Genomic DNA, 20,629 nt, shown 5'->3' on the forward strand with positions numbered 1-20,629 from the left:
TACTATTTATACACTGTTTTTGGCACAAATAATGCTACATCCAAATTCGCCTTTTCGGTATTAGCTGGAGCGCGGAATTGTGGGATGTGGAAGTGATTCCAATCGTAGTGGAAACGCACGAAACCACCTATCGCTATTATCGATTTCAATGGTTCATTTTCCCAAAATGAATTCTACTGTAAAATTAACCATATTTTGTGGCACATTTCCCGTTTTTATCGCAAAACTTGCCCTACATTCCATACTCTTACGTTTTATACCGTTCGCACTTCTGTTTTGCTTAAACCTTATTTTAGTTTGACCACCATGTGTAGCTCACACACCATGCAAATTTTATACTTTTCATAGTATTTTCTAGTATATTTTAAGAGGCCCACATGGAATAAAATTTCGTGATCAGCATCGAATTGAAATTCCCGATCATTCGCCATAAATATGATTACCCAGTCTGGTAGGAAATTGATTTATCAATCGGATTAAATTATGAGTTCTGAGCTGAGGGTTCTAGCTAGCTAGTAATCCTAAACCGAATATCGAAAACGAGCAATATGATGGAGCTTGAATACAAATCATGCGTCAGTATATTTACGGTATATTTTGAATTTTGTGACGTATTTTCGGTATATTTCTGCGGGAAAACTGGAAATCATTTACAAAATCAACGAGGAGTGAAAACAACTGTTTTGGGTGTTTTCCCAGTGGTTTGTCGATCGAATCTTAAAATTTCGAATTTAAAAGAATATAAAAGTAAAAAGTGTAACGTGGACAGCGAGGCTCGCCTGAGGACCTGACGAACCGGAGCCAAGAAATATATCTCTTTGTGCTTGTGTGTGTGCGCGAGTTCATTTCTGTATTTGCTGTAGGTGTGCGGATTGATTCATATTATTTTATTACGTGAGCCAGTGACAATATTTCGACAATACAAGGACGAGGCAGTTTTAGTTAACGAACGAAGGCCGATTCTACATCCAGATCTTTTTATCGTTCAAAGTGTGTAAATAAATGCTCTTTGTGATGTAGAGCTGCTGAAGGCCCCCTTCCCACCCGGGGGCCCAGCCATAGCCATGCAATGAGAATTAATACATACATAAAACAAAACTACGTAAAAAAAAGAAAACAGTCGGTATACTAGATAGCCTTTTACGCCGCAATTGAAAAAAAAATCGGCAGCAAGAAGAAGAAACAAACATACGTCAAATATCACCAATACAGTGGCATTGGATGTGTCGCGTATTCGAAATTTCTGGCTGCCCCACAAACAACAACAACAACAACAAGATAACTCCCCCGACATCCGTTCAAGAATTGACAATTGCTACGTAGAATTATGAACGTAGAGAACTTGAAAACACCGCCAACGCAGCTTCGTAATTTGGTCAAACACGTGAACAAGCGAAATTTTAATGAAACCAGCCAGCAAATAAACCAGGTACGTTCAGATTTATTCATATTTTTCTCGCCTCAATACCAACTTTGGGATAGAAAGAAAACAATTTGTCAACAAAAACAACAAGAAAAACCTATTTCAAGTGCTGCAAAGGTTGGCACCAGTGTTGCCAGATTTTGAGAGTCACCATAAGCTATATTGAAGAAAAAAATAAGCTAGAATAAGCTAAAAATGTAAAAAGAAAAGAAAACCATAAAAACACATCAAAATAATGGATAATTGTTGCCTTACAAAAGCAGCAGTACGCTTTTGTGGTTTCAGTTGCGTAGCCCCTACTTAAATTCATAGAAATTTTCATGGAAATTTTGTTTATAAAACACTTTTGGCATTTTGTAAATTCTAGCTTGAAATAAGCTAAAGTGGCAACACTGGCTAGCACATATCGGACCATGGCCAGTGTTGCCAATTGACTCAGTGGCAATATATTGCCATTTCACTCGCTCGTGCATTTTTGCCGACGCCATTACAGTTTTTTGTGGAAGTAGGCAGAAAAAATTTCTCTGCACAGCGTTGTGCGATTTGTTTAAGTTAAAAGTTATTTAAAATGTATACATTTATATGAATTAGTTACAATTTACCGCGTACGTGAATGCGGGCTGCTGCACGGAGTGGGAGCTGTGAAAATTTGAACGAAAATTTTACTGAACCGAGCTGCAAAAACGAACAACGAAAAGGGAAACTATAGCCCAAGCCAAAGGGTTTTTACCCTCACTCCCCTTTTTTCCTTTTATTGGGCGCATAGTTGACCAAGCCATTGGAAGTTGTAAGTTTATTATATAGTTAAGGTGTATAATATTTGAGACCAGACCACTTTCTTTTTGCTGAAAATACAATCTGCTGGCAGTCTTTTTTCTTCAGCTCCTCTTCTCTCCCGCACCTTCATCCGTTCCGTCTCTTTTTCCATGTAACGTTGAAAGTTGAGCGAATGTGAGTGTCGAGTACTTTTGTGTGTAATTTTTTTTTGTTGTGTAGCAGCTGCGACGACACACGGTCACAGCTGTTGTCTCGCTTCTGCGCGCACCTTCAAATCTGAACTGAAACGAAACCTTGGGTCTCCGTCCCCCTCACCGTCACCGTTCGATCAAACGTAAAGTTTGAAACGAAACAGCCCTTAAAGGAGCCTGGAGCTTTAAATCAAGTTTTGTTATTAAATGGACACGACAGGTCTTAGTGCCCTTCAAAATTCCAAAAGTTTTCAATAAAAATCGGCCACTCTTAATATTTTATAAATATGACTCTGCAATCGAAAGAAGGCGCAGCAGTGCGGGCGCAGGTCCTACCTAATCCTGTGTTTCCCTCAATTACCAATGCCATTCTCTGTCCCCTCTTCCACTCGTCTGGCAGTTCATCAAAGACCACGGCCTGGAAGCTGATCGTAGCAGTCTGCGCTATCTGTTCACTGCGATCAACTTCAGTGACCTATCGCCGACCGTCACCGTCCAGTTGCAAGCCAAATTACTCGGTGGCCAGTTGCAGCGGCAGTTGCAAAGCTCCTCGTTTGTGTCCAACATCTGCTTCGCGTTTGACCAGCACTTTGCCAACAGCCAAAAGGTAAGTAAGCATACAATTTTCCATTGCGAAATGGATTCTTGATCCCTCTCTTCGATCAGTCTCTTAAGCCGTCTGAGACAGCAGAGCTCATTGGCCAGGTGTGCAGACTGACCGGCATAAACAAGCTCTGCGAGTGCGTATTTGCCTTGGCGGTGACCCACTCGTCGCATCCAGAGCTTCGAGAATCGGCCAGAGACTGCTTGCGAGGCTCCATAACCGAGCTGCTCGATTCCTATTTGGGGAACAACAACAGCTCCTCAGCTACCAGTGGGCTGCAAGATATATCGATCGATCTTCTGCAGTATTTGCTGTGCTGCCTCAAGAAATACGTGACGCCGAAGCTGCACGAGCAATTTTTGATCAAACTACGTGAGGAGTTTCCGCGGCAGGCGGTGCCTTTGATTTTGGCGCCGTTCCTTTACGGCTCAACGACGGCGGCGACCTCGAATCCAGTTGGGGCCAACGCCAGCGAAACTGATGCAGAGGCTGAGGCAACGACAACGACAGAGACAGAGACGGCCAGCAGCAGCATCAGCCCCAGCACCAGCAGCAACAGTTGCGGCACGGATGCCTTGAATGAGGTTGGAATCGAGGATATCTATGATCATTTAAGCGAAATAATATTCACAAACCAGGTGGGTACAAGAATAGAAGGTACCTTGTTCCATCCCATGCCATAATCAAATATTCGGATACATTTTTGCAGGGTAAAAATAATATTATGGACACATCTTGGATTAATATAATCCTTGAAATCGGTTACGAATTTACATCGAGCGTCGAAGAGTGTAAAAATCACCTGTGCTCTCGCGAACGAGAGCGCACCGAACTCCAGCCAAAAGATGTTGCCAAAATCGTTGGTCTCATGTGCCGGCGGCACTCGTCTTTGCTCGATTGTAATGTTAATCTACCGACGCCAGCTAATTTCTGGCCTGGACAAGGTCAAGGCGGTGGCAGCAACAGTAGCGGGGGCTCGTCCCAAGCACAGGCCACAGCGCAGCAGGGACAGAACTCAAGCAGCAACAGTAACAACAACGATGGAGCCAGCGACGGTGGAGGCAGCTCGTCCAGTGATAAGAAGGACAAGAAGGAGACGACAGATGCCACACAGACATGGAAGCCGGATGTCTTTGTGCAGGCACTCAAGGAACTGGTGCCACAGCTCAACTGGAAGGACGTCTGCATTGGTGAGGCTAGGGACTAGCAAGCGCAAGCAATATCTGCCATTCAATGACGCTTTCAAATATTTCAGAGCTCGATCATCCTGAGTTTGTGGTGAAGGATCGCATCGGCTTGGACCTGCTGTTGACAATTATGCGACTGGCCACCCAGTCGAACATCTTTCCACATCCAGAATGCATTTACCGCCACTGGGCCAACACGGAGGGACAGCTGTCGCTGATCTCGACGCTGCTAAAGAATCCGGATCTGTTCTCCTTTGCCGACTTTGTGTTCAGTCAGCCAACGCTGGATGTCCTGAAGACGGCACCGGATGCGGACAACAAGGAGATTTCGGCCTGGAAGTCCCTCCACCTTGTCGAGGTCCTGCTCTCTATTGCGGACAAGGGCTACTACACGCAGGTCCATGAGCTGTTCAAGTTCCCTGCACAGAACTGCCCGGACGTCCTGTTTTTGGCACTGCTGCATATAAATCCACCACTGACACCGCTGCGGCAGGACTTGTTCAATTTGTTGATACCGATGTTCCTCAACAATCATCCCAACTCGAATGTGATCCTGGCCAGCGCCTGGAGCTCGACCAACTTTTCGCTGCGGCCGAACATTATGAACGCCATGTCCGAGTGGTATCTGCGCAGCAGCGACTTTGATCAGGTGAAGCTGTCGCGCATTCTCGATCTCGCGCAGGACCTGAAGGCGCTCTCGTCGCTCCTGAATGCACGCTCCTTTCTTTTCATCATCGATCTGGCTTGCCTGGCCTCCAGGCGGGAGTACTTGAAGCTGGAGAAATGGCTGACCGATAAGATCCGCGATCATGGTGAGCCCTTCATGCAGGCCATGATAAAGGTGCTGCTGCGGCGCTGCCCACAGGTGGCCAATGCCAAGGTGCCCGAGGAACAGTTGCCACCGAAACAGGCCCAGCTGCTGCCCGAGACGGTAACCACGATGATCAATTGCCTCCAGACGTGCATCAACAGTTGCATGCAGCCCGAGCTGGTCGAGATGATCATGCAGATGACCGCCAATGTGGCCATTATGGCGAATAAGGCACGTGCCCAACAACAGCAGCAGCAGCAGCAACAACAACAACAGCAGCCCGGTCTGGTGCCGCCACCGCCGCCGAGTATTCTGCGTCATCGCGGGATGGATCTACCCGGTGGCATTGTTCCCCCATCACCGCAGCAGCAGCAGCAACAGCAGCAGCCCTTCTCCGGCAGCCTCAATGCCCAGCAAATGTTTGGCCCCGGCATGGATCCACTCACCAATATGTCGAACAATCTGGCAGGCCTCAATCTGAGTGGACCGAATGGAGCCTTCAACTTTGGAAATATGTTAAGTGAGTGAAAGCAGTTTTTTTTTCTCCCTTCCTCCTGTTCTGTGCTCCTCTCTCCCTGTATCTCTCTGTCTGTGGGTGTGCGTGTAGCCTGTATGTGTAATTGGATTTACATTACCTATAGATAACATGGTTTCTACTACTCCAGCATCTCCGTCCCGCCTGATGGGTCCCGGAGGCAGCCCCTATCCTCTGAATCCCATGCAGATGCCGCAGCCTCTACCGCCGCCACCGAATGTCGGAAATCTGGGTCGCATGATACCCGGGGGACCGCAACAGCCGCCGACACCATCATCGGCACCGCCGACGGCACCCAATCCCAACAATCCGGTGATGGCTGACCTGCAGATTCCCGTGTCCAAGGAGGTGGAGGATGAGGTGAACTCGTATTTCCAACGCATATACAACCATCAGCCCAATCCGACGCTCTCGATTGACGAAGTGCTGGACATACTGCAGCGCTTCAAAGAGTCCAGCAATCGACGGGAGCAGGAGGTCTTCCTGTGCATGCTGCGAAACCTGTTCGAGGAGTATCGCTTCTTCTGCCAGTATCCGGAAAAGGAGCTACAGATCACCGCTCAACTGTTTGGCGGCATCATAGACCGCAACCTGGTGCCCACTTTCGTGGCGCTCGGTCTCTCGCTGCGCTGCGTCCTGGATGCCCTGCGCAAGCCAGACGGCTCCAAGCTCTATTACTTTGGAGTGACGGCCCTCGATCGGTTCAAGACACGACTTCACACATACAACAAGTACTGCGAGCATATCCGCTCCATTCCGCACTTCTCGGACTTTCCGCAGCATCTCATCCAGTATGTGGAATATGGGATGCACGGCCAGGAGCCGCCGCCGCATAAGCTGGTGGGCCTGAGCAACACAATCTCGGCCCTGGCCACAGGACCACCGACGGAACCGCTCTATCGCACCAGTGCCATGCAAGGTAAGCCAATCAGTAGCGGACGGAACGCTACAAAATAGCTAACGTTTGTGTTTTCTTTCGATTCTTAGGCCATGTGCCGGCAACTGCAGCTCCCAGCTCCGGCCAGAAGACCGCTGTGGCTGTGTCGCATGCCACACGTATGAAGTCTATTGCCAATGCGACAAATATCGACACTCTGCTGGTGGCCAATCAGGAGGAGAAGGTGACGGTGCCGCCGGAACCGGTGCAGGACAAGACGGCCTTTATATTCAACAATCTCAGTCAGCTGAACATACCGCAAAAGTGCGATGAGATCAAGGAGATTATGACCCAGGAGTATTGGCCATGGCTGGCCCAGTATCTAGTCCTCAAGCGAGCCTCCATGGAGTTCAACTTTCACACGCTCTACTACAACTTTCTGGATGCGCTCAAGAACGGCGAGATCAATCGTTTTGTGACCAAGGAGACGCTGCGCAACATCAAGGTGCTGCTGCGCTCCGACAAGGGTGTGATCAACTTCTCGGACCGCAGTCTGCTGAAGAATCTCGGCCACTGGCTGGGCATGATGACCCTGGGTCGCAACCGACCCATTCTGCAGCTTGACCTCGATCTCAAGTCGCTACTGGCCGAGGCCTATCACAAGGGGCAGCAGGAGCTACTGTTCGTTGTGCCTTTTGTGGCAAAGATCTTGGAATCGTCGGCAAAGTCGAAAATCTTCCGTTCCCCCAATCCCTGGACAATGGGCATCATGTATGTGCTGGGGGAACTGCATCAGGAGCCGGATCTCAAACTGAACCTCAAGTTCGAAATCGAAGTTCTCTGCAAAACACTCAATCTGGAGTTGGCCAAGTTGCGGCCAGTCATCTACCTGAAGGATCCAACCCGGGCCCTGCAAATCGAGCAGCAAATGTCCCAGCCGAAGCCCAAGCAGACGGAATCTGTGCCTTCGCCGGCAGCAATCCAAGCGATCCAACAGCCACCGCCGCCGCAGCAGCAGCAACAACAACAACAGCAACAGCAACAGCCGCCACCACAGCAACAACAGCAGCAGCAGCAGCAACAGCAACAGCAACCTCCTCCACCGCCTCCAGCGGAGGTGGATGCCGCCCAGGCAGCAGCCATGATGATGAACGCTGCTGGAGGAGGCTCGAACAACGCATCAGGATCGGTTGCCTCGCCCAGTCTGCCCATCGATCCCAGTCAGGTGTCCCTGCCACCGCCAGAGCCACGCTACTCTTACGTGGAGGTCAACGTGACCAACTTCCAGCTAATAGCCCAGCAGCTGGTGCTGCCACCCAACATACCCTTCCTGCACGCCAATCCGGGCATCAAGCACATCGTCATCAATGCCGTGGAGCGCACCATTACCGATTGGCTGCAGCCCGTCGTGGATCGCAGCATCCGCATCGCCTGCGCCACCACGGAGCAGATCATACGCAAGGACTTTGCCCTGGATGCGGATGAGAACCGCGTGCGCACTGCTGCCCACCAAATGGTGCGCAATCTTGCTGCCGGCATGGCCATGATTACCGGCAAAGACGAGATCGCGCGCGCCATTAGCCAGAATCTACACAAAGCCTTTGTGTCGGCTCTGACGGGCATGCCCAGCCTCTCGGAAATTCAGGCCGCCTCCATGCAGCTGGCCAGCGAGAATGTGGAGCTGGTGTGCGCCTTCATCCAGAAGACATCGGCCGAGAAGGCGGTCCTCGAGATCGATCGGCGCCTTTCCACCGACATCGAGACGCGGAAGATTGCCCGCGAGGAGGGAAATCGCTTTGTGGATGCCCAGATCTTGAGCTATCAGCAGGAGCGACTGCCGGAGGCTGTGCGCATCAAGGTGGGCGCTGCCCCGGCCACACTGTATGCGGTATACTCGGAGTTTGCTCGCACCATTCCGGGATTCCAGCAGATGAGCGACAGGGACATTGCCCTGTTCGCTCCCAAGCCGCAGGACCTGCCACCGCCGAATGTGTTCGCCAACGATGACAGCAGCATGGTGTACGCCGAAGTGGCCGCCAAAATGGAGGCCTTTATGAACACGGCCATTAATGTGCCGACGCTGCAGCTGCAGGCCGGCAAAATGCACATGCTCCTCAACGCCCTGATGTCTACGCGTCGTCTGCGCGATCAGGAGTCTGCGTTCATTCTGCTGACCCGCGCCGTCGAGGGTCTCACCGAGGGACTCATCAACGTCCAGGAGCACTTGGAGCAGATGAAGCTCTATCGCGACATTCACCTGCGCATCCTCAGTCTGCTGCACAACAGCTTTGGGGCCCCCAACACCGAGAGAGCGGTGACCAAGTGCTTCTTCGAAATCCGCGAGGAAGCCCGCTTCAACGTGGAGGCCGCCCGTGCCCTGATCACTGCGCACTTTGTCAACCTCAATCAGTTCGATGGCATGCTGCGCGACTGCATGGACAATGGCAACAATTACATGGCCATCTCGTTTGGAATTGGTCTGATCGAGCGCCTTATTGTGGAGGATCGGGCCATTAACATTGTGTCCGACAACGAGTTCATGGCCACCGTCGAGCTGCTCGGCCGCCTCACCCAACATCGCCATCGGTATCCCGAGTGCATTGTCAATGCCATCGATACACTGTGGTCCGGCAACTTCAACTCCACCGCTGACTACAGTCAGTTCAATGCCAACGAGCGTTCTCTGGCCGGTGCCTCCCAGTACATACACTCCGGCATGCTTCACGTTAGGGTAAGTCCTTCCCTCTCAGTCTTACTCTCACTCTCCCTATCTTCTTTCGACGAAAAACTAATCCTTTTTGTAAATATCTTTTGTTCCGAACAGACATGCGACACAGACGATCCGCCAGGCTTGCAGGAGAAGACCGAGTTCTTGCTCAAGGACTGGGTGGCCCTCTACGCACAGCAGACCCAACAGACGACGCGCGATGCCCGGAACTTTGGGGCCTTTGTCCAGAAGATGAACACCTATGGGATACTAAAGACAGACGATTTGATCACACGCTTCTTCCGGCAGGCGACGAACATCTGCACGGATGTGGTGTACCGCATGTTTGCGGATCCGAGCATGCCCATTAACCAGGCGAAGAACAAGATATTCCAGTGGATCGATGCGTTTGTGCATCTGATTGCGATGCTCGTGCGACACTCTGGCGAACCGGGTAACCCCACAACCAAGATCAACCTGCTGAACAAGGTGCTGGGCATTGTGCTGGGCACACTGCTCAAGGATCACGAGATGCGTGGCGTTAGCTTCCAGCAGGTGGGCTACCACCGGTTCTTCATGATGCTCTTCATGGAGCTGTGCTCGGCCGATGTCAACCTGGACGCGCTGATGCACAGCATTGTGTCGGCCTTTGCCTACACATACCACCAGCTCAAACCCAGTGTGGCGCCCGGCTTCTGCTTTGCCTGGCTGGAGCTCATTTCACACCGCGTCTTCCTCGGCCGGATACTCGTTCAGATACCCGGCCAGAAGGGCTGGCCACTGTACGCCCAGCTGCTGCAGGATCTTTTCAAATATCTGGCCCCATTCTTGCGCAACACGGAGCTGGGCAAACCCGTGCAGCTCCTCTACAAGGGCACCTTGCGCGTCCTTTTGGTGCTGCTGCACGACTTTCCAGAGTTCCTGTGCGACTATCATTTCGGGTTCTGCGACACCATACCGCCCAACTGTGTTCAGATGCGCAACATCATCCTGTCGGCATTCCCGCGCAACATGCGCCTGCCCGACCCCTTCACGCCCAACCTCAAGGTGGACATGCTCTCGGACAGCAGCAATGCCCCAAGGTGCTCAGCAGCTACATCTTGAACATCAAGCCGCCGAACTTCAAGAAGGACCTCGACTCTTACATCAAGGCACGCGCCCCAGTTACCTTCCTCTCGGAGCTGCGCGGCCATCTGCAGGTGACCAGTGAGCCGGGCACCCGCTACAACATGACACTGATGAATGCCCTGGTCATGTATGTGGGCACACAGGCGATTGCACTCATCAGGTAGGAGGTTTTAAAGAGCATTCCACATTTGATTGTCGGAACTAATGAAGCAAAATAATGTCTCGTTGCAGGAACAAAAACTTTGTGCCCAACACTTCCAACATAGCACACAGCGCGCACATGGATATCTTCCAGAATCTGGCCGTTGACTTGGACACCGAGGGTCGCTATCTGTTCCTCAATGCGATTGCCAATCAGTTGCGGTATCCCAACAGCCACACGCACTACTTTAGCTGTGCCGTCTTGCACTTGTTTGCCGAGGCAAACTCGGAGGCGATCCAGGAGCAAATCACGCGTGTTCTACTCGAGCGTTTGATTGTGAACCGGCCGCATCCGTGGGGTCTGCTCATCACCTTCATTGAGCTGATCAAGAACCCCATCTACAAGTTCTGGGATCACGATTTTGTGCACTGTGCTCCGGAGATAACCAAGTAAGTTGTTGGAACACTCTGCTTTGATTTGTTGTAGCTTTTGTAGTACTTTGTGTAGATTTATCGTACGCCGTATGCCACATCTTAGTTCCACCCCCATCCCATCTTATTCATGTTCTGTTCTATTCGCCAACTCTGTTTTCAGATTTCATTATGAATGTTTGATTCTCATTTAGGGATTTCTTCACCTGAAAGGTGCGGTTCTGCAATCAATAAGTAGCAAGATTCCTGACTAAAAGCAAACTAATTCATACGAGCACCAAGCCCTTGCAATGTTTATTACTTTTGATTTTTTTTTTTTTTTTTACAAAAACAAGCATTAAATATTTGTAAATATATGTAAGATAGTACTTGGAGGATATGTTGGTTTGATAATTAAACATGAATCGAATCACTCTTTTCCAGGCTCTTCGAATCTGTGGCTCGCTCCTGCCTGGCCAAGTCGAACGTCACCCAGCAGCTGAACATGGCCATCGTCGATGGAGAGAGCCAGGAGGTGGGCAACATTAACTGAGAAAACGCTACGGTTCGCCGCTTCTGCCAGCAGGTCTGTGCCCTTAGAGGCAGACGCAGGCAGTAGCCCCCAGCCCCATGCCCCATCCCACTGCAAGCAGCCGTTAATTGAACTCTACCATTTATTATTCTATTTAGTTGTTAGTAAATCGTTTTTAAGGAAAAAGTCAAATTACGCAGAAAAAACATCATAAGCCACAAAAACAGAACCAGAAACCGAAACAATAAGAACAGCAGGCCAGGCCTAACTGCTGTGGTCGTCGATAAGAAACGAAATCCCGAAACTCGAGCAAGAGGAAACGATTGTAACATTTTAAATGCACCTCTTCACAAACAAAAACAAAAGTAAGAGAATGTTATAAATTTTTAATAGAAATGTAAAAAAAAAAACTGTTGTAAAGTAATCAAAAAAGAAAAAACAAAATGAGAAAAAAATCGAGAAAAGAAAAATGAAAAATATTTTCAACAAAAAAATTGCAAAAACGTACAATGAAAATGTGAAAAAACTAACAAATGCGATGTAAATATGTAGATGGTTGTTGCTACAGACTTAATAAGAACAATCAGAGGAAAATCCATAAAGAGACGGTAGCAACAACAACATTTTATATATGTATACATACAAATTCATTCATGAACAACCACACAAAGATGATATACCCTATGGCGCCCACTCTCAAACGGGCGGGATACTGATAGACATAAATCGAAGTAGAGGAAGAATAATTGTAAAATTCTCAAGTCAAGTCCCTTAACTCTATGATATATATTGTTTTGTCACATCTAAACCTAAACCTAAAACAAGAGGTTCTTCAGTTAGTTCTCATCGTTTACTGTACTTTAATTTTTTAAATGTGCCGACAAAGCCACAAAAATCAATCCATGCCTGATCTTATATTCATTGTATACTACTACACTACGTTGTTGTTTTTTAATATTTTTACAATTATTTACTGAAATGGGAATATGCATTGGACTCCAACTCCAACCTAAGATTGTAAGCCCTGTAATCGTCATCCCTTGTAGAGATAGAGATAATGGTGTGAGATCAGAGTATGCAGTATGCAGTAGAGAGTGTGGCAAACAGTCGTAGCAATTATCTATATATAAATATATAAAAATTGTATTTCTAAATATAAATACGTAATTTGTAAATCAAATCGGTGTTGATTGTGGCCGTCGGAGTGCAACTGGAGCGGATGGAGGCAGTGGAAGATAGTGAACAGCGCCAGTTAGGACTATCTTGAAGGTTACTGCAGCAGTACTGTCGCCCCTCTCTCTCACGCACCCACTGCAGCAGCGAGCAAAGCCCAACTTTATTAGTTTATATTATACATACATTATATATATATACACATAAATAGCAACCAGAACATTCATTGTATTTACGCACGTTAAATTGTATTTTGAATTAAACTGAATTGAAGCATCATTCGAGACGGGACGGTGATCTGATCTAAAGGAAAGCAAACCAGGCTGATAATAATGGAAGGACATACCATACTCGTTGAGGATCAGGGCGGGAGGCGGAGGCAGCCCCAAGTTATAGGCTAAAACGGATATGATTATGAACATGCTACGGAATTCGATTCTGATGTACATATATGATGTATGTATGTATTTATTTAGCTGTGCACACACACATATTCATTAAAAAAACTGCGACACAAGAAATATTGATATCCGAATCCACTAAAATTGAAATATGTAACATTATCAATTAAGAATATATATACATTGATATATATATATACGTACATATATATAAATGAATAAAAATGTATAAACTGCAAAATTATAAAAAATCCAATCATGCGTTTGAGAAATCTTCCCCTATGCTTAAGCTTTTCACCGTTACCAATGAGGTACCATTTGTGTGTGTATCTGCATCTGTATCTGTGTGTGGTGTGCATGGGTGAGGTGCTGGCGGCCCCCACTTAAAAAAGCTCATTTTTAGGAGCAAAAGGGCGTCCGGGGACCCTTCTCCACCCACTATACCTTGTACATATGTAGTCCATTTCCGCACCCGCAGGCTTACATAAGCTGCCCCCCATATATGTACATACATATGTACGTACGTACACCCCCTTCTCGACGAACAAGTCATCGCTCGAGGGGCATCTGTTGGTGGTGGGGAGCATTTGGGTTAAGTAAACAGAGCCACAACGAAATGTCGATAAATGCACAGACCGTGCACGAACGAGAGAGCCAGCTACACAGAGAGCGAAAAACTAAAATGTGTCTGTTTATATATGTATGTATGTACATATGTATGTATGTAAATATGTACATATATGTATGTATGCCTTTGCAGAAGGCTATCTATTGTGTTGTATGTATGTGTTTGACACGAATTTAACATTAATTGAAATGCTGCAGTCATCGCAGTCGTTTTCCACATTATTGCCCCCGCCTTGTCTTGTTTTGGCTGCCAATTCACATGAATTTGACATAAGGCTGATAAAAAAGAAGAAAGCCAAGTGAAAAATAAAAAATGACCAAAGAGTTGAGTTTTTTGTAGCTGTGTTACCGCTTGGCAACCACAACGGCAAGGGCGCACGGGGGGCAACGGCAGAGGCACGAAAAAAATTAATGTGGCACACTTAAGCGCAGCGCAGCGCAGACGCTGACGCAAACGCCAACGCTGAGCCAGCGTCGCAGCGAAAAAATTCCCCTGCTGCCTGGCCTGGCTACAAGGCTACAAGGCTACAAGAGCTACAGCTACAAAGACTCAGCCTGCCGTGTACATGGCCATTTGAACGTGCTTAGAAGTGCGCGCGCGCGCGAAAGAGAGAGAGCAGGGTTTCGTTAAAAAGCTCTCGGTCCAACACAGTCACGTGTTCGGCCTGTGTGTATCTGCTGCCGCTGCATGTGTGTGGGCTAGCGTGTGCGTGTATATTTAAAAGCTTCTTTTTGCGGCTGAGTCAGAGTCAGCAGCAGCGCCATTAGTTGGAGCATATTTGGTTTTTCTGCTTCTTCTCGGACTTTTTGTAGCCCCTCAGATACACACACACGGCCACGGACACACATACACTGCTCAAAAAAGAGTTGTGCTATACACAATTCTTCGTTTAGTCTCCCTGTTCGATTTGTCGCTTTTGAAATGTTTGCGCAGACCAAGAACCAGACCCCAACGCTCCGCTCAACCACAACTAGATTTCTTTTTCTTTCGCTTCTTTTTTCCCACCAGCCCCCCCGTTGCACTTCCTCCCGAACCAACACACACACACACACACAAAGATATAGTTGTGACCTAGTTTTCTAGGCCTGCACCGACACCGACCCAACCGTCTTGTCATCGGGTGCTCTTGGCTTTCTGCTTTCACACAGCTCGAATGCAGTGTATGTACTGCTTCTGCAGTGAGTCTTCCACTAGCCAAACCCTCTGATTATGTCCAGTTTGGGCCGGGACCAGCCTGCTCTCGGCTCAGAAAATTTAAACTGAATCTCGTTAAATTAAAAAGGCAACGGAAATTAAACCAAATAGAAAAAAACCCCTGGCGACACTAAGTGAAATCGGAAATAAGACGAATTGGTCAAGCACTGTCGCTGACAGATTATGCCATGCTGAATGGTCTGCTTTTGGTGACCCCGACGCACACTTTCTCTTCCGCCCGAAGAGCACTCTATAATCGTTGCAGTGCAAGGTTTTCCCTTACGAGTACCTACTGTCGGCGACCGCAGCACACATTAGCATTAGCTGAGCGCTGCATGGGGAATCTTCAAAGCTGCTTGGCTGATGTCGCTTGATGGAAAGCATAATTCAATCATCCAGGCACGGGCTGCTCTAGGGTGAAGCCACGCTGGGGCTGCACAAATGTCTAATTTAAGATGCGCCGCGCTGCTGCTGTTCTTGTTGTTATTCCAACCCAATTGCATTTGAGAAGCGCACAGGAACGGAAAGGGGGCTAGCTGCGAGGCGAAGGACCAGGCTAAATGCGATGGTAACTAGCTTGGCAACAGCAAAAACTGGAGCACATTTATGTATCCGAATGTGGCACACTGGAGTGCGGGGGTTTGGGATGGGGGTTCGTTCCTTTGGCATAGACAAGCATAAATTTCCTTAGATTTATAACGAAATAAAGATGCACAGATGGTGGGTTTTCCACCAGTCAGGCACAGACGCAGACACCTCCTCCAGGTTGGTTTTCCCACCTGACCAATTGGTTCTGTCGTTGAGAGAGTGAGTGAGTGACCGGGTGACTAAGTGATTGACTGATTGAGGTTGACTGCCAGTTTGCCGTTAATTGAATTCGCTTTCAGGTGGCACCCCCAGCCAGAGCCAGAGCCAGAAACAGAGCCACAGCTTCAGCTTCAGCTTCAGCAGGAAATTGCGCTGCTGGGTAGCTCGATGCATGTGGAGCATAACAGCCGATTGGCATTCGATTAGAAGGAATCGAATTACCCATCCTGTACTCCCCTCCGACACTCCCCCTACCAATCCCAGTTACAAAACTCATTTAACTCTGTTGCATTTTAATTGAATTTCTTTCTGCAACACCTATGGCTGGATATTGGCATACGGTCCAATCCCCGCGGCCCGGGCCATCATAGCGGCAATATTGGTCTGCTCGTAGTTGCCGCTAAAGTACTGAGCAAAAGGACCAGAGGCATAGACTGCCACATCCTCGCCACCGTGTGACTCAGAATCGAGCGGCACCATGCTGGGAAACTGGAAGTCCGTTTTGTCCGTGAGCTTCTCGGTGAGGCGAGCCCTGCCGTCAGCCAGATTGAAGGCGCTCTTGTAGCCGGGACCATTGGCATAGGAAAGGATCGCATAGGGCAGATCATCGTCGGTATCGTCATCGGTCAGGCCGAAGATCTCCTGGTCGCGATACTATACAGGGGTACAGACAGGAGAGGATTGTGTTAGACGGATCTCCCGTAATTCTGTTGCAAAGAGACAAACACTCACCGGATACCCGTTGATGGACATGGTATGTGCGTGATCCGCGGTGACCACGATTAGAGTATCCTCGTCGGAGGTCATCTCGCGCGCCTTCTGCACAGCCCGCGCGAACTCGGCCGTGTCCTCGAGGGAGCGCCTGGCATAGGTATCGTGGTGGGCCATGTCGATGCGGGCTCCCTCGACGAACAGAAAGAATCCCTTCTCGTTGCGCTGCAGCACCCGGATGGCCGCCTCCGTCAGCTCGGTCAGCGATGGATCCGCCAGCTGGCTGCGATTGCGTGCCCGGTCGCCGTCATAGGGCAGATGAGAGGTGGCAAAGAGACCCAGCAGATACTCGGTCTTGTCGAGATCCACGAGGCTGAGACCCTTTCGACTCCAGACATAGTTGGCCGAGGCATTGGCCGCCTGCTTGTCCGCCAGCCAGTCCTTGATGAGGTGCCGTCCGTCGGTACGGTAGCCGGGATAGCCTTCCTCGTCGTTCACCGTGGTGTTGATGAACTGCTGGCGTCCGCCGCCGAGGATCACCTTCAGTGCCTTGCCCACCTGCCCCTCCACCAGTTGACGAGCTATGTCCGGGGTCTGCTCGGAGTTGCACTGCCTGTTCGTCACCTCCCAGTCGTTCTCCCAGTTGCGGTCAGCGATGTGGGCATAGACGCCCGCTGGAGAAGCGTGTGTCACCCTGGCCGTGGTCACGAGGCCCGCATCCTTTCCCGCCTCCTGCGCCCACTGGGCGATGCTCTCCACCTGGTTCTCCTCCATGGCGGCGCCGTCGCAGCTGTAGCGCGCTACGTTCGCATTGATGCCGATGGTGCCGTAGTTGCCCTTGACCCCGCCCAGATAGGCGGTGGCAGTGCAGGCCGAATCCGCCACCTGGCGATTGACGCAGTACGTCTTGGACAGGCCCGTGTAGGGGAACTGCTCGAAGTAGACCTTTTCGGCACTGTCGCCGAGCAGGTTCCTTGTGGCGGTCACAGTGTGCACGGACATGCCGTCGCCCAGGAACATGATCACATTCTTGGCCGCGTTTGTGTGGGCCGACTCCGTCTCGGCCAGCTTCGCGTGCAGGGTTTCCTGGGCCTTCTCCACCCAGTACGCGGTCTTCTGCTCCTCCACATATTTGATGGGATGCGGCTCACCGCTGCCCCATTTTCGTGGATGATCTACAAAAAGGGAAAGAGCTATACGATCGCTGATTTTCGATTTCCCCAATGGAGGGTACAATAAATCCTAATGACATATCAGGGGGATTAGTAGTACGTTCTTATCACTCCGAATGGGTTGATAGCTGCTCCTTTGGACCTGTGATCAGAGTATGCTATTCCAAGGACACCCCGTCTCAAATCTTACCTCTCTGGCCACTGGCACTTCCGCTCAGCCAGACAGCGACACCGACAAGCAGTAGAATCAATCGTTTGTCCATTCCGCTAATCCGAGTTACCTAAAAGCCGCACTTTCTTGGACTTGTGTGGAGGCCAGAATTTGGCATTCGACTAAACGTGATGGCCAGAAGCAAACCAACATTGGTCAGGCCGTTGTGAGCCGTATAGCCCAGTTGGAAACTTAAATCTAATCAGCTGAACCAAAAGTAATCTAACGTCTAAATCAAGTCATCATTTATGGCTGGCCAAGAAATTCTCTGAAGACGATAGAGCGGTCCAATAACACGACCACAACCACTCACGTGCCTCGTCCGACTCTCCGTCTTTGTCTGAATCGCAATCTCATAACCACAGAGATGGTTACGTAAAGAGTCCTTGTAACTGACAGTTCTCTGCCTTTTTTTCTGCACTTCGTCGATAGATTTGCTACACCTTCAAGGACTTCTCTAGTTCCATAATAAATACTCGTGTATGGGGAAGCATTTCTGCAAATTGTCGGAGAAACTTTCTTTGGATAAAAGTTTACCTCTGCATCTGCGGCAGCTCCTTCCTACCCAAGAGTGGCAGTGGTAGTGGCAGTGGCAGTGGCAGAAAGCTGCCTTTTCCCTGACCTCTGCCAAATGATTGACTTGGGGCTTATTTGCCACACAAGATGCACGCAAACACACACAAGAAATACGTTCATGTGTATGAAATAATTCAGTGAGTTGCATACTTTTGGGAATCAATCTAAAACCGAAACGAAACCATCAAATTCGCATTCATTTTATTGCCAAATGGGTGCAGTTTTGATTCAGCTACAAGATGGTCTTGGCCAGCGCCACAATGGAGCCTGTAAATTTGATGACCTGCAAAGGTTTGGGGCACAGATGAGACAGGAAACAAATAGAAAACCGCAATACCCACCGCAGTAAAGACCGGCAGGCAAGGCGTAAAGAAGGGCACTCCAACGGTGATGGGTCGCTGGGCGCGTAGGATAATCAAGTAGACTCGTCTACGCGTCTCCCGATCCCAAGCGTACCAGGCACTGCCGTAGGCCGCCTCGCCCACGGAGAGGCTCTGCAAAGAATTATCGATGAAATCGCAGCTAAAATTGGTGCCCACTCACCTCAGTGGACATCTCAGTGCCGCCATAGCAGTAGAGGAAAATGGCCGAGCAGACCGTGAACAGGTACACAACATAGCGGATGATATTGTAGCCGGAATACTAAAAGATCGCCAACGTTTCGACAGATACATAAAGAAACGAGTGGGGTATGCTCACCAGGAGTATGTCTATGACACTGGTGGCTATCACCAAGCTGGCCGAAACAAAGTGCACAAAGGCCGGGGCCGCCATGATCCCTGAGAAGCGGCGGACAATCAGCGCAATCTCATTATGTCGATCGACAATGTTGGCCAGGCGCCGACAGCACAGATCGCAGTCCCTGGGGCTGGGATCTGGGAGGCGTCAAGTGTGGTTTATCGAAATTTTTGGTCTTACGATTATACCCACTTTTAACCAGCTGGAGCGAATCGCTCAAGTCCAGTTGGAGGACCCGCAGTAGGAAGGCTATATAGAGGGTGAAACCGAAGAAGAAGCCATCGGTGCCGGCGAAGGAGAAGACGGTCACCTGTCCGCTCCAGGTGGAGTACAGATAGAACAGCGGAAACCAGGGCATCCGATGGGCGAACTCCGGGAACCTAAGGAATCGCAGATTGAAGGATTAGTACTCAGAATCCCTGGGGGGTTGGGAGTACCCACAGCATGCGGAAGGGCATATCAAACTTAAAGTCGGCCAGGCCCCGCGCCCGCATCTCCCACAGGGAGCGCAGGACGAAGGCACAGGTCGTGATACTGCCCAGGGTGAAGACGAGCATCCCAAAGCGAGTGGCCATGAGGTAGTAGCTCCTTCGCGCCCCATTTGATCGGCGATTGCCTCGTCCAGCCTGCTCCTCGGTGAGCAATCGGATGCGCTCCATCAGGGCGGACACTTCCTGACGGCGCCACCACATCCAGCCCAGCTTGAAGAGGGTCGTCAGGCTGCAGGCCAGCGGGCAGAAGGCATCCATGGCGTCCACGGGACTAATCCGCAGATAGTGCCAGCCGAACACGAGCTCCGCCTGGCAGCAGTGGGCCAGGTTCACAAAGTTGAACACCAGCCAGGCCAAGGAGATCCAGGACTGCGACTTCGCCTCTCCGAATCTAAGACCCAGACGGCCAAACGAGTACCTGGTCACGAAGAACAGGTGCTTCTCCAGCGGATAGTTGCGGTCTAGGAATCGCGGATACATGACTCTAGGCTATATGCAATGTCCTGCCAGAGCTGCCCTCCTTTATACCCTTCGATTTGGTTACGCTACGCTAATTGCTTAATTATTGTTTTGAGAGGACGACACCAGGCCAGCTGGCCCGTGTTTAATAACAGGATTACCCTTTATAGAGCCTTTAATTGAGTGGGCGACAGACCCCACATGCCTCCAGCAATTACATATGTATATCATTATAGGGCTGAGACAACAGTGACCAATTGAATGGTGGTAATTGCTTTTCCCAGTGTCCCTTTTTCTGCTTTACAATTAAACGATTTTGCTTTTGGTGATCCTATTATCCTATAAAGCCTACAATTAAATTACAAATATTTATTCGTTTCCTTGAACTTTCAGTGTAGTATTCGTAGCATTCGTTTATCGTTCAGCATAAATGTGTGGCAAAGTATTCGCCAGTATTCGTCTTCCAGTTAAATCTTGATACCTTTTTTCTTTTCAGCATAAATTCCCATACATTTCAGTATTCCGTATTCTTCTTTAGGGGAAGTTTGTTGAACTCCCGATGAACTCGGGGCACCGCATTCGAATTTCAAATCAGCTCCGCGATGTGGGTCAAGCCAGAGCCACATGAAACATTCTTCTCCGGCAGGCCATTTCCATAGGGTTTGCCACAGATTTATGTTGATGCATGCAACTCGGATGGATATATCGCTTTTAATTGAGTTATACTCTGGGCTCACGTTGCGT

The 20,629-nt window shown here is 49.3% G+C and overlaps 3 protein-coding genes across 3 annotated transcripts; 1 reads left to right on the top strand and 2 right to left on the bottom strand.

Annotated features, from left to right (window-relative positions):
• Window positions 1–671: 671 nt before the first annotated feature.
• On the top strand, window positions 672–12,778 carry LOC108159023 (CCR4-NOT transcription complex subunit 1). Its single transcript, XM_017291935.2, is given in 11 exon segments — window positions 672–1,429; window positions 2,792–2,998; window positions 3,058–3,633; window positions 3,705–4,185; window positions 4,251–5,513; window positions 5,659–6,447; window positions 6,516–9,136; window positions 9,230–10,184; window positions 10,187–10,400; window positions 10,472–10,831; window positions 11,237–12,778. Coding segments are annotated over 11 exon segments (7,677 nt in total). The 5' UTR covers window positions 672–1,327; the 3' UTR covers window positions 11,346–12,778.
• Window positions 12,779–15,803: 3,025 nt separating this feature from the next.
• Window positions 15,804–17,755, bottom strand: LOC108160959 (membrane-bound alkaline phosphatase). Its single transcript, XM_017295252.2, has 3 exons — window positions 17,601–17,755; window positions 16,260–17,413; window positions 15,804–16,181 (listed from the first exon to the last, which is right to left on the bottom strand). The coding sequence occupies exons 1-3, from the start codon at window positions 17,671–17,673 to the stop codon at window positions 15,846–15,848; spliced, it is 1,563 nt and encodes a 520-aa protein (XP_017150741.1). The 5' UTR covers window positions 17,674–17,755; the 3' UTR covers window positions 15,804–15,845.
• Window positions 17,756–18,429: 674 nt separating this feature from the next.
• On the bottom strand, window positions 18,430–20,224 carry LOC108158443 (odorant receptor 45b). The gene is made up of 6 exons (XM_017290725.2): window positions 19,377–20,224; window positions 19,128–19,315; window positions 18,897–19,072; window positions 18,741–18,839; window positions 18,539–18,691; window positions 18,430–18,480 (listed from the first exon to the last, which is right to left on the bottom strand). The coding sequence occupies exons 1-6, from the start codon at window positions 19,904–19,906 to the stop codon at window positions 18,430–18,432; spliced, it is 1,197 nt and encodes a 398-aa protein (XP_017146214.1). The 5' UTR covers window positions 19,907–20,224.
• Window positions 20,225–20,629: the final 405 nt, after the last annotated feature.

Source organism: Drosophila miranda, chromosome 3 (genome assembly GCF_003369915.1).
Source record: "Drosophila miranda strain MSH22 chromosome 3, D.miranda_PacBio2.1, whole genome shotgun sequence".
NCBI classification, from domain to species: domain Eukaryota; kingdom Metazoa; phylum Arthropoda; class Insecta; order Diptera; family Drosophilidae; genus Drosophila; species Drosophila miranda.